This window comes from Nerophis lumbriciformis, linkage group LG02 (genome assembly GCF_033978685.3).
Source record: "Nerophis lumbriciformis linkage group LG02, RoL_Nlum_v2.1, whole genome shotgun sequence".
Lineage (NCBI taxonomy): Eukaryota > Metazoa > Chordata > Actinopteri > Syngnathiformes > Syngnathidae > Nerophis > Nerophis lumbriciformis.
In genome coordinates this window covers 33,986,538-33,999,433 of record NC_084549.2, presented here as the reverse complement: position 1 = coordinate 33,999,433, position 12,896 = coordinate 33,986,538, and the positions used below count along the sequence as shown (strand labels likewise).

The following is a 12,896-nucleotide window of genomic DNA, read 5'->3' as shown; positions in this document are numbered from 1 at the left end:
ACAGATTGTTATGAAAGTGTTTGTTACTATATTATATATCGACTTGCAGTATGTTTATAAAACATTGATGGAAGGTGTTTGCAGTGGTTTTCGAGGTCTTTGAAGGCTACAATAGTGACTCCCATTAGCCCCATTTTCCAAGTGTTTTTTTTATCATTTTTGAAATCTTTAAAAAAAAAATCATATGCGTTTTTGTCTGTCATAATGATTGTGAACGATAGGCAAAATTCCAAAAAAGTGCTTTATTTAAACTATGCTTTATTTTGAAATCACTTACCGTATTTTCCGCACTATAAGGTGCACCGGATTATAAAGCGCACCTTCAATGAATGGCGTAAGCGTTGTTCATATGTAAGGTGCACCGCATTATAAGGCGCATAAAATAGACGCTACAGTAGAGGCATGGGTTACGTTATGCATCCATTAGATTGAGCTGTGCTAAAGGCATTTTCAACAAAACAGTCAGATGGGTCAGTCAAACTTTATTAATAGATTACAAACCAGCGTTCTGACAACTCTGTTCACTCCCAAAATGAATAAACAGCTGTTTTATTATTTTCCCCAAGGTAAAGTCAGTGACGTGGTGTTTTGTTTATCTTTTAACAACAGCAAGGTATAACATGTAGTGCAACATTTATATCACATAGTGGAGGGGAACTTTCCCTGATTCAATAAACACGTAAAAAACAGTGATACTGTTACGGTAAATCAAATGTTGCAATCACAATATAGTAACACTCAAAATAGTGCAGAGCAATAACAATATATCAACAACTCAACGTTGCTCAAACGTTAATGTCACACAACACAACACACAAAATAAACATGTAAAGCTCACTTTATGAAGTTATTCCTCATCCACGAGTTCCTCGAATTCTTCTTGTTCAGTGTCCGAATTAAACAGTTGGGCGAATACGGCATCCACCATGCCCGGCTCCGTCTCGTCGAAGTCGTCATTAATCGAGTCAGTGTCGCTGCTGTTATCTAGCAGTTCAGTGACAATGTTAAATTCTCTCGCTGCCGCTCTATTGTGTTCTACTGCGTGACTGATCGTCTTAAGTTTAAACTCTGCGTCGTAAGCGTGTCTCTTAATAGGAGCCATTTTGGGGTCTTTACATAAACAAAAAAATGGAAATGAAACGGCACGCCTCGCGCAGTCATATATCCCAGCATGCACCGTGCGCTTCTTCTTCTTCTACGGGGGCGGCTGCTTACAGTAAAATGAAGTCGGCGGCTGCTTACCGTAGTTGCGATTGATTGATTGATTGAAACTTTTACCTGTTGGAGGCTCAATATTGGTCCATATATAAGGCGCACCGGATTATAGGGCGCACTGTACAGCTTTTGACAAAATTGGAGGTTTTTAGGTGCGCCTTATAGTGCGGAAAATACGGTACATGCTACAACATCAGAACATAAAGTCATTGTGATTTTGTACAGACGTGTCTGTCTCAAATAACTTATTAAGGAAATTATCTGGAATGGCAAAGGAATCAGTCTTACAGGACTCCCAGAGTTCCTTCTAGATTTCCTCCTTCTTACCCCAGACATGCTCAATAATGTTCATATTTGGTGAATGCGCTGGCCAATCCTGGAGCACTTTGACCTTCTTTGCTTTCATGAACTTTGATGTGAAGTGTAGTATGAGAAGAAGCGCCATCCCGCTGAAAAAGTTTCCCTCTCCTGTGATTTCGAATGTAATGGGCAGCAACAATTTCTTGATACTTGAGGCTGTTGATATTGCTTGCCATCCACTCTTCCCCAACCACATCATGCGATTGAATCGGGCACCGATAGTTGCCTTTTTTAACTGATCTGAGATTGTCTTATGAGTTGACAAGCCCAGCAGATTTTTACCGCATTGGTGTCTTGGTGTTCACACGTCTAAAGGATTTACTCAGGCATGTAGGAGGCATGTGAATTCCAAAAGAGTGCCTCTCTTGCCAGAACACAGGCTAGAATGTAAAAGCAGCTTGAAACGAACACATCATCTCAGTGCAGCTAATGTCCGTCCACAGTGCGGAGCCGCTTCTACTCCATGGCGAAAAATAAACAACATTTCTTACAAGCTAAACGTGCTACACTACACACCGTTAGAAGCTACCAGAAGCATCTTACCGCCAAGCTTGAGCTCTTGAATTAAACAAGGGTGATTGGATTGATACAAATATTGATAGTCGTGGTCGGTGTTGCTTAGATGGTAGTGCGGTCGTCCAGAAACATGAAAGTTCCGGGTACAAATCCAGCTTCTGCCATCCTAGTCACTGCCGTTGTGTCCTTAAGAAAGACACTTCACCAACTTTGCTCCCAGTGCCACTCACACTTGTGTATGAATGTTTGATGGTGGTCGGAGAGGCTTAGGCGCAAATTGGCATCCACTTTTCCGTCAGTCTCTCCCAGTGCAACTGTGGCTCCAAATGTAGTTTACCACCACTTATGGGAATGTGGACTGAATGAATGATGGCTTCTCAGTTTTGTCAGTAAAGCGCTTTAAGTGTCTGGACATGCACTATGTAAATCTAATCTATTATTGTTAATAGTTATAATACCAAGTATAGTATCAGTATATGGAAGATATTACAGTGATTAGATGAATATTTTGTATAATATAATTGTTTTCATTATCATTTTGGCTGTCAAACGATAGGTATAATGTTCATCATTAAGTGTACCCTCGACAAATAATTTTCAGGGGGGGTGGCTTCATTTTGATGAATGACAATGGTTTAACCTTCTCTATTAAATAATTACATTTAATATTGAGCCTGCTAATCATTCTGTAATCAAGGACTCGACCAGAACATGTTTTAAAAAAATGTACACAATATTTCAGCCAACCAGAAAAATCTCCACCCCCTTCCCAACCGCCCCCATATTCCTAAACTGATGTACTAGCATTTCTTTAGGTGCAAATATGTCAGAATAACATTACAAAACATCTCTGACAAAGCATGATCGTAATATACGACATTAATGTCAGGGTTTCCCCTAAATTGCCAAAATACCTGTAGCGGTGGGGTGTGGTCGATATGACGTTACATGATTTGCGCTGCATATATTCTTTAAAAAGGAAATACATGTGAATATACATTTAAAACAAATATGTTATTAAGTTATTTCTCCAATCCGTTGTCACTTTTTCTGTAATAAAAATGATTGGCAACAAATCTAGCATAAATGTTGGTATAATTGGCGACTGTACTCCTGTTTAGAGACTCTGTTTTGATTCTGTCGCGCCGTGTCTGTGACGAAAAGAGAGCTGCATAGACCCTGACGTCACACTTGCTTCGCATTGCTGGGAGCCTTTCTCTCATCAAAAGCCGCCAGTGTCCCCTTAAATTGTGAAGATCGCTGTCCGCGGATATATCTCGAAAATATTACAGTATGTCCACAGTGCGGACATGCTGCCTCCACTCCAAACATTAACACCCTGGTGTTAATGTGTTAGTGTGTTATGGTGGTCATGTTTCCCATGGTCTGTGAACACACCGTATCGGCGGAGAATGAACAAGCAAGTGTGTGTCAAGGAGTGAAGCACAGAAGCAGATGTGTGTGCACAGAGGAAATACTGGAATTTGGCTCATTGTTAGCATTAAAATTGGCCTCAAAAGCTAAAAAGAGCATCAGACTTTGTTGGTTTTCTTCTGGACGCTACAGTACAATACAATATATTACTTTATTTTGTTAAGTGTGACGGTTAGTACGAAGCCTTTGCATTAAGGGGAAACCAGATGTATAGCGTAGCGCTTTTATTTTTAAGCTGGAAAAGTGTGTGTTTGGTTTGAGAAAATGTCTTGACTTGTTTTGATGTTGACTATTTGCAATAAATGTCATCTTACTTACTAAAGAAGTCACAGTAACAATTTAAATGTTATGTTATCACTGCACCTTAACCGTAATCTGAACACGGAAGTGAAGCACCACCCACCTCTTTACGACGCACGTAGTAGGTGTTTGCTCCAGGGATGTCACCTCTTCTCACGGCGAATTATAGTTCTTTTTTGCCGGGAGAACAACTTACCATGGCTTTGAACCTGATATTTCCATAAGGTTGACTTTTCTTTGTCCATTTCTGCTCGATTGTGGCTCATCAGTAGCAAGTGAACTGCAGCCAAGTTCCCCCCGCCACGGCACAGGCCGAGGGTCAAAAAGGAAGTGTTTGCGTTAAAAAAAATAGTGCCGTTATTGAAATGTATAGTTAACGCATTATCGCGTTAACTTTGACAGCCCTAATTATCATAAAATATTGTTTTGTCTCTTTTGTTATTTATTGTTTACAAACTCAAACTCTGGCTATAGGAGGATTTTGAGGGCAAAAACCAATGATACAAATGAATGGGAACCCATCCATCCATCCATTTTCTACCGCTTGTCCCTTTTGGGGTGACAGGGGGTGCTGGAGCCTATCTCAGCTGCATTTGGGTGAAAAGCGGTGTACACCCTGCACAAGTTGCCACCTCATCACAGGGCCTGAATGGAAACCAATAAAAGTTTTTGCTTTTGTTTAGTTATCGTGCATGATCCACTTTATTTTGCGACCAGTGCCATACATTTAATGCACCATTTTATGTACAATGATGCTAGTACATTCTAAATTTAATAAAATAAACTGAATGAAAAGTTATTATTGTGTTTACTATAGTTACTTGCTAAAAACATTTTCAATTCCATAATATATTATCAAAGTATCGAATTCAAACTGAGGCCAAAAAATCGAATCTGGATCGGAAGCCAAAAATGCTGATTAAGACATCCCCACTATGCAATAAAGTAAATAAAAATAAAAACTGCATATGACATTATTGGGAATTAAAATGAAGGTATTTTTTCAGATCATTTACTCCTAGCGCTGTACCTCAACAGACTGCCTTCACATTGTTTTCCTCTACCGTAAATAAGCCAAACATGATACTTGTCAGGTCAGCGTTAGCGAGAGAAGTTGTGTAACCCATGAACATGAACACAATGATTGGTGGTGGTAAATAGCAGAAAGGCCAAACGTCATGTCATCTCTTCCTTGCCTTTTCCTATATTTTCTTGACCATGTGTCAGGTAATCCCCTGTGCCCAGAGAGATGCTCTATACTGCCTCCATGAGAACGGATGCATCACCCTGCGAGTGTGCCGCTCCACTACATCTCCAGAAGATGCATCAGGAGTAGCGGGTATGCCTCTTCTTACACGTGCAGTGGACACCATTTGAGCTTTGCTCACTGACACCTCTATATCATTCCCATGCTGTTTTCCCCTCAATTTATTCTGCGTATAGCACTGACAGAGCCTGAAGCCTTTCTTTATGCTCCAATGGGCATTCAGACTCTTACTATCTCATTTATCTTCTGGCTTAGCGTTACAGGCCGTTGGGAGTGTATAGTCCAAATGTCTCTCTCTTCCTCACTTATTTCTTCCCTGCTGATGTCTGCCAGATCTTTTTCTTGCTTCCTTGACATTTCCTTTTATGAGCCACTCACACACTCATTTAAATGCTTTTTTCCTGTTCATGGTGCTTATCTCCTTAAATCCCCTCTTTTTATTTTCATACTGTCATTTGCCTTCAAGCTTACCTTTTCTACAATCTCCTACCATTCATCTCTCCTCTGTTTTTGTTATTAACACTAATCAATGCTTTATCCCACTCTTGTGTCTTTCTTTATTCACATGCCCAACACTTCTTCAAGATCTTCTCTTTCCTAGTCTTCTACCTTGATGTTTCCCATTCTCCTAACCTTTTCAGGCTGTCTCTATGTACTTTTCAGCAGCAGATGCATCATTCTATGTCTTATCCTTCTTTTTCAGACCCAGAACAAAGTACCCAGGAGCTTGTGTATGACCTCCGCTCTCAGTGCGATGCTATCCGTGTTACCAAGACTGTTCGACCATATCGCATGGTTATCTGCCCTGTCAACGAAAACAATGTAGCTCTCATGGTCAGTGACGGTAGAGTCATGCTATGGGAGCTCAAAGCCTACACAGGCAGAGCTGCTGTCAACCAAAGGTACACGTATACAGACACATATTGCACTCAATAATTCTGCTGGCCTATATCACACATTTGCAGGCACTGGCCTGAAAAAAGGTGAGGTAAGAGTCACATTACTTTGTAAGTTACCTTAAATAAACTTCCTTAAAAACTGCATAATCCTGTGACCCAAATGTAGGCTTCTCAGCTATTGTCACAGGTCGGACATGCAGGGACTTATGCTATCACCAATGAGTCTCACTTTCCTTTGATGGGAGACTCTGAGCTCCTGTCGAAGACATGACTTTTTTTCTCCTTTAGTTTTGTTTCCTGTGTGGGTCAAAGATGGATTTGTGTGCCTGCTAGCAAGTTAATATAGGCAAATACATCTAAGTCACAGGATTAAATTTAGAAAAATGTGTTTTGCTCTTCACTTTGTGATAACACTGCTTAGGTTTAATACATATTCATTTTCTAAATTTTAAGACACACACAACATGGATATTCCGTCAACTTAAAGGGGACTTTTGATGACTACGTTCACAGTCCACACTGCAAAATAGGATTTCCAAATTTGTTGTTTTTTTCAAATCCAATATTTTCATGTAGTCGTTTACATTACAAACAAAATGTGATGTTGAATGTGAACGCAATCTGACCCGCGTGCAGTCATAACCTCACACGTCCTGCAGTGTTTACAGAAGTAAACATTTCCAATCAAGTTCTAGTAGGTTTAAGTCCTGGCACATTTGTGGCAATTTCAAGGATTTTGTCTAATCAAAATTTGATTTGAAAAAGATTTTCAGAACCAAATTATTGTGCGTTAAAGAGTAAGAAAGAAGAGGACAATAATTTTGGTTCTAGCAAATGTTTGTAGGACATTTGCTTTGACGCTTTGAATAGCGTGTGGACGGCCAGTTGGAGACAGGAGTGATGTGAGTTCTTAAGTTCCAAAAGTAAAAATCATACGTAGAACCAGCTTCAGCCACATCGCTACAATGCTGCTTCATTGCATTTGCGCATCACATATGTTCTGTACATTGATCGAATGAAAATGTTTACTGTTGACATATACCGGTACGTATTCGTCATATTATGGTGCTTTTTAGCAATGTGTATGCAATCGATAGCTCCGATTACATTAGGAAAGCTTGCTATTGCTTCAAGTTGCGTTTTAATTCCGGCCTGTGAAGCTACCTTGTGTGGGAATGTGTTATACTTAGCTACCTTGCCGATAATTCAGTGTAGTTTTTTTGCACCACTTTGCCTATGCTTTTATATCCATTCGTGAATTGCACACACAGGAGTGTGTTAATTGTTCATTGTCTGGTGTGCACATCAATCGTTCTGAGGAGTAATTGCTTGATATTTCTTTATTTAAATAGTTACCGTATTTTTCGGACTAAAAGTCGCAGTTTTTTTCATAGTTTGGCCGGGGGTGCGACTTATGTGTGAAATTATTAACACATTACCGTAAAATATCAAATAATATTATTTAGCTCATTCACGTAAGAGACTAGACGTATATGATTTAATCGGATTTAGCGATTAGGAGTGACATAATGTTTGGTAAACGTATAGCATGTTCTATATGTTATAGTTATTTGAATGACTCTTACCATAATATGTTACGTTAACATACCAGGCACGTTCTCAGTTGGTTATTTATGCGTCATAGCGTACACTTATTCAGCCTGTTGTTCACTATTCTTTATTTATTATAAATTGCCTTTCAAATGTCTAATCTTGGTGTTGGGTTTTATCAAATAAATTTCCCCAAAAAATGCGACTTATACTCCAGTGCGACTTATATGTTTTTTTCCTTCTTTATTATGCATTTTCGGCCGGTGCGACTTATACTCCGGAGCGACTTATAGTCCGAAAATTACCGTACTCACCATCACCTCTGAGTGTGGCCAAAATATCCACAGCATGTTGAAATGTGTGTACGACAGCTATGAAGTTGGCGTGAAACACTGCACATTTCCACGTTCAGTTCAGTCTTTAAACGTCTCAATTTTGTTGTGAAAAAGGGCTTACGCCAGATTTTTGCGGGTGCGCACGCTTAATACATGAGGCCCAGGAGATCAGTGTTCCCGTTTTACAATCAAAGCATATAGTAAACAGATTTTCGTGTCATGGAAATAAGAATGAAAACGTGTTTTTGAGAACATGTGGTCATACTATGATGAGCTAATTAGAGATAAGTTCATCTTTGTTTAGATCATCTTATGACCACTGAGTTTACTGTTTATGATCATAGGTTAAAACCAGTTGGTATCAGACCACTCACTACATTGTAGTTAAAAGCCCCACAATTTTTCATTTTACCATCTGTTTCTTTGTGTAACATTACCTAAATAATATGAAACAACTATTTCATATGCTGCTGCCAAAAATATGTATATATCTTTAAAGAACATAATCATTTAATCATCACTTCCCATTATCTCGATCAGAATCATAATCAGATGTATTGGCCAAGTATGTTGAACAAACAAGGAATTTGACTTGATATACTGCGCCTTCATTGATTATTGTATTTTATCTTGCCCTTTTTGTTGCAGTTCAGGGCTGTCACCACTCTACTCCCCAGTGTTCTTTTGTGGAGCACCTCTGGGCCCATACCAGAAACATATTCAGAATCTCTCTCTCAACAGCATGATAGGTAAGGTTACATTTTAGCAGGGTGATTTTTTTTCCCTGTAATTTTGTTATGTAATCTTCTTTCTGTGAATGAATGAATAATTTTCACGGAAGACTGCCAGTTTGGCTCAAACATGCATATCATAGCTATGGCCAGCATCTTGTCTATTTTTTGGTCACATTAAATTTCAGAGCAGCATTATTTGTAAATTGCTTGTTTTTAAATTTGCAGTTTTATATTAATGATAGCTAATACCAAAAAGAAAAAATACATATTTCATTTATTGTCAGTTATTGCCTTAAGCGCCTCTCCAAAAAAAAAAGAAAAATGGTATCCATTCAAAAAATATAACTACAGCTGTGTTTAACTCTTAAAAATACTTGTATCCAGGGATATATCAAGAAGCATGGGGCTGTTTAGTGACGAAAACTCAAGCTACATTTTGTGGTTCCCAGCTATTAGGCTGTTAATAAATCAAAGTATAGCTAAGTGGGGAAAACATAATGATGCCCCTGTGTAAACTTCGGAAATCTGTGTGCTTCACTTCTGCTCATCTTGAAAAGTGGTTCAGCAAAAGTTTATTTCAATAACAAAGGAAAATTACAATATTGGCTAACTTCTGATGTATATTTTTATCTCTAGGTCAGACCTTGATAGCTGGTGAGGCCCCTCTGCCATCATCCAACCAGAAAGAAGTCCAGCTTAAATTCTTGTTAACTGGCCTTGTCTCTGGTTTGCCACTGCCACCATTTGCCATCCGCATGTGTCCACCTCTTACCACCAAAAACATCAACCACTACCAACCGATGCTGGCTGTTGGTAGGTTATATTGGAAACACACACATACCAAGGGTGCTTTCACACCAATTGTTCACTTTCTTGGACTAATTAAATAGACCAATTTTGAAATGGGTTTGTATCATACAGTGCTATTGTTAATGTTATTATATGGACAATATACCACAAGTGCAATTTAGGGGAACATCTTGAGCAAATGATCTTTCTCCTTATAATGAAAATAAGTTCTGCGATAAGACGATAAGAAGGTGTAACTACACATGGCAGTCAATTGAGCCTGTGTGACTTCATCATGCTAACTGCGTACGTGGTAAACAAAATGTGTATTTGGTAAGACAATGGTATTATTTGTGTATATGTTGTAGTCAGCATGATCATACCTTAGGTTTTAGCTGATTTGTTGATTTACCATTTGGATATAGTCAAAGTTGGATCACTTTCTCACCACAACTGAAAAATGCTGGAATTTGTCTGGGAACGTATTGTAGAGGAATCAAGCCGAGGATGGCTGATTTTGAAGTTTGATTTTGATTACATATCGTTGCTGACCAAAAGATGTAAAACGCACAAAAGAGGAAAACGAACTCTGCACAGTTAATAAGGTCCCAAGAGAGTCTGAAAGCACTGACCTTTGGCTATAGTGCAATGGTTTTGTGTATGCTGAGGTTGGAGAGATTGCATTAAGTTGTGGGTTCTATGAATGCTTCTAATGGTAACATTGTGTTCGCAATTAACATTAACATTGAACATTTCTTAACATGGTGATAACATTTTTACATATTTGTTTTGTCTAAAACTCATCAGAATTTTTTGTACACTTTGTAGGTTTTTGTTCTTTCAGTATTGCTCTTTTGTTGCATCAGTGTTTTTCAAAGAGAAAGCAAAAAAGAAATGAACTCACTTGCTTTGTGCACATTCAAAGCATAATGACAATAATCTGGTTTCTTTACCCTCTAGTATTGCAAGAACACTCCCAAGTTTGAATACTGATGTCAGAATATAGTTGAACAATATATTGTTCTTTTTTTCTTTCTTCAACCTTTATTTCAATCACAACAAACATAATTACTCTCTATCTATACAATTTTAAAAAGGTAAATTAACAAAGGAAATAACATGGTGTGTCCGAAAAGGGGCAGGAAGTCGTGCCCCGTCACTCAGATACAATAATCGGATTCTTTATCAACAACAGAATATGATATGACCTTATTTAACACAATTAATTTAGTGTATATTATAGTATATATTAAATTATGGTATAGTAGTACAGTATATAATTAGTATATAACTACCAGATACATATCATATATAATTACACCTGGAATACTCAAAATAAAAATAAACTACATTTCATCAAAGTAGTTTATATTAATAAAATATACCCATAAGATATTTTGTTTTCTCCTCTTTGTTGTAAACATGAACAATATTTTCTGTATTTCTTTTTAAATTGAACAATGTTATTGGGTTGTTTGATTTCCTCGTGCAATTGATTCCACAGAGTTACCCTACAAACTGATATGCACATTATTTGGAGTTGAGTTAATACATTGCTGTTTTAAATTCAATTTCTATCCATCCATCCATTTTCTACTGCTTGTCCCTCTCTGGGTTGCGGGGGATGCTGGTGCCTATCCCTACCCCTCAAATTATATTTTCCATTTCTGTCTTTGAACTTTTTCTAGATTTTTGGTGGCAGCAGATTATGTATTGCTTTAATCATTACTTCCAGTTAAAAATTTCAGACCCATAAGTTTAATCATTTGCGTCTTAATAAGGAATATATTTTTGTGTTCCCGATAGCTAACATTTTAAGCCACATTTTAAATTAATCTCTGGACCATGTAGAATATCGCAATGTATCACAATATTGCAATACTGTACTGTATCGTATCAAATCATGAAATCCTTGCCAGTACCCAGCCCTGATTTGAACGCCTTCATTTGATGGCGTTCAGCATTTTAAAAACCAGATTGATTAAGATGATTAATATGGAAACCTATTGTTTGCACCAGTCTCTGCCCGTGCCACTTTTTTACACTTTAAATTCATGAGTGAAGAAGACAAAGCCAGGGGAGTTGGGGGTGGTGTTTAAACAACAAGCATACAAATTCAGGATAAAAAGCTGAAATAGGTCAATATTTTTAAAGTATATGATGAAATAAAAACCTTCCTGTTTAATAAACAAGTTCCAGATTGTTCTTAAATAAGACATTTTAATACCAAGACATACCATGACAACATTAAATAACCATGTGTTTTGTTAAGTATGATACTTACACAACAATAAAAAATATAAAATAATTAAACATATTCTCTTCATCAAATTCAAAGTAAATGCTGTCAAAGTCTAATTGGCATATCTGGCCATGACACATTTCTTGTGGACACTATGGGTCAAACAAAACTTTAACAAAAAACATGAAAAGCAAAACAAATATGTTTAGAAATAGAAGTACACTTTCTCCTGTTGCTTATTTTTGTGGGTTTGTTATGTCCAATAAAAACAGAAAAAGTCACTAGATTTGTAGCTGGATTATTTTTATTTATTTATTTTTTGTTGAAAAAGACTACCGTATTTTTCGGACTATAAATCGCTCTGGAGTATACGTCGCACCGGCCGAAAATGCACAATAAAGAAGGGAAAAAACATATACGTCGCAATGGAGTATAAATCGCATTTTTTGGGGAAATTTATTTGATAAAATCCAGTTCAGCCCTTCTCAGTTTTTATAAGTTGCCGCCAATGTTGATGTGATCCATTTAAATAGCTACAGCAGTAGCATATAGCATATAGCAGTTAGCATCTCATGACCCACAATGCACTTCTGCCATGACCCTACCCCGCCGAATTCTTATTGGTTGACGTGTGAGTGACGATTGCTGCCATTTGCTTCTTCTCTTACGCGAAGGAGATAAATATTATTATTTGATATTTTACGGTAATGTGTTAATAATTTCACACATAAATCGCTCCGGAGTATATGTCGCACCCACGGCCAAACTATGAAAAAAACTGATTTATAATCCGAAAAATACGGTACCTAGAGAGATGTGAATAACCAAATATAGCGATAGTTGCAAGTTTGCAATACTAATGTTCTTGCTGTATCTGATTGTTCTTTGGCAGACGAGGTGTTAAAGTTAAAGTTAAAGTACCAATGATTGTCACACACACTAGGTGTGGTGAAATTTGTCCTCTGCATTTGACCCATCCCCTTGTTCCACCCCCTGGAAGGTGAGGGGAGCAGCGGGCAGCAGCAGTGCCGCGCCCGGGAATCATTTTTGGTGATTTAACCCCCAATTCCAACCCTTGATGCTGAGTGCCAAGCAGGGAGGTAATGGGTCCCATTTTTATAGATTTTGTAGGTGTGCAAGAAGCAGAGTTACAATCCCATCTTCTCTGCAGTGTTTTAATGAGGCTACATTTGTATATTGTCCCATTATAATGTGTTTATGAACAACCGCTAGCAACTTGCACTCAATGTATTT

General features: G+C 37.9%; 1 protein-coding gene across 1 annotated transcript in view; it reads left to right on the top strand.

Moving 5' to 3' along the window:
* wdr11 (WD repeat domain 11) overlaps positions 1 to 12,896 on the top strand; it is a 102,468-nt gene that overhangs the window by 40,240 nt on the left and 49,332 nt on the right. Inside the window, exons 7-10 of the mRNA XM_061961438.1 lie at positions 5,053 to 5,164; positions 5,796 to 5,994; positions 8,526 to 8,626; positions 9,248 to 9,424. Of these exons, the coding sequence (XP_061817422.1) occupies positions 5,053 to 5,164; positions 5,796 to 5,994; positions 8,526 to 8,626; positions 9,248 to 9,424 (589 nt within the window). The remainder of the gene's footprint in view (positions 1 to 5,052; positions 5,165 to 5,795; positions 5,995 to 8,525; positions 8,627 to 9,247; positions 9,425 to 12,896) is intronic.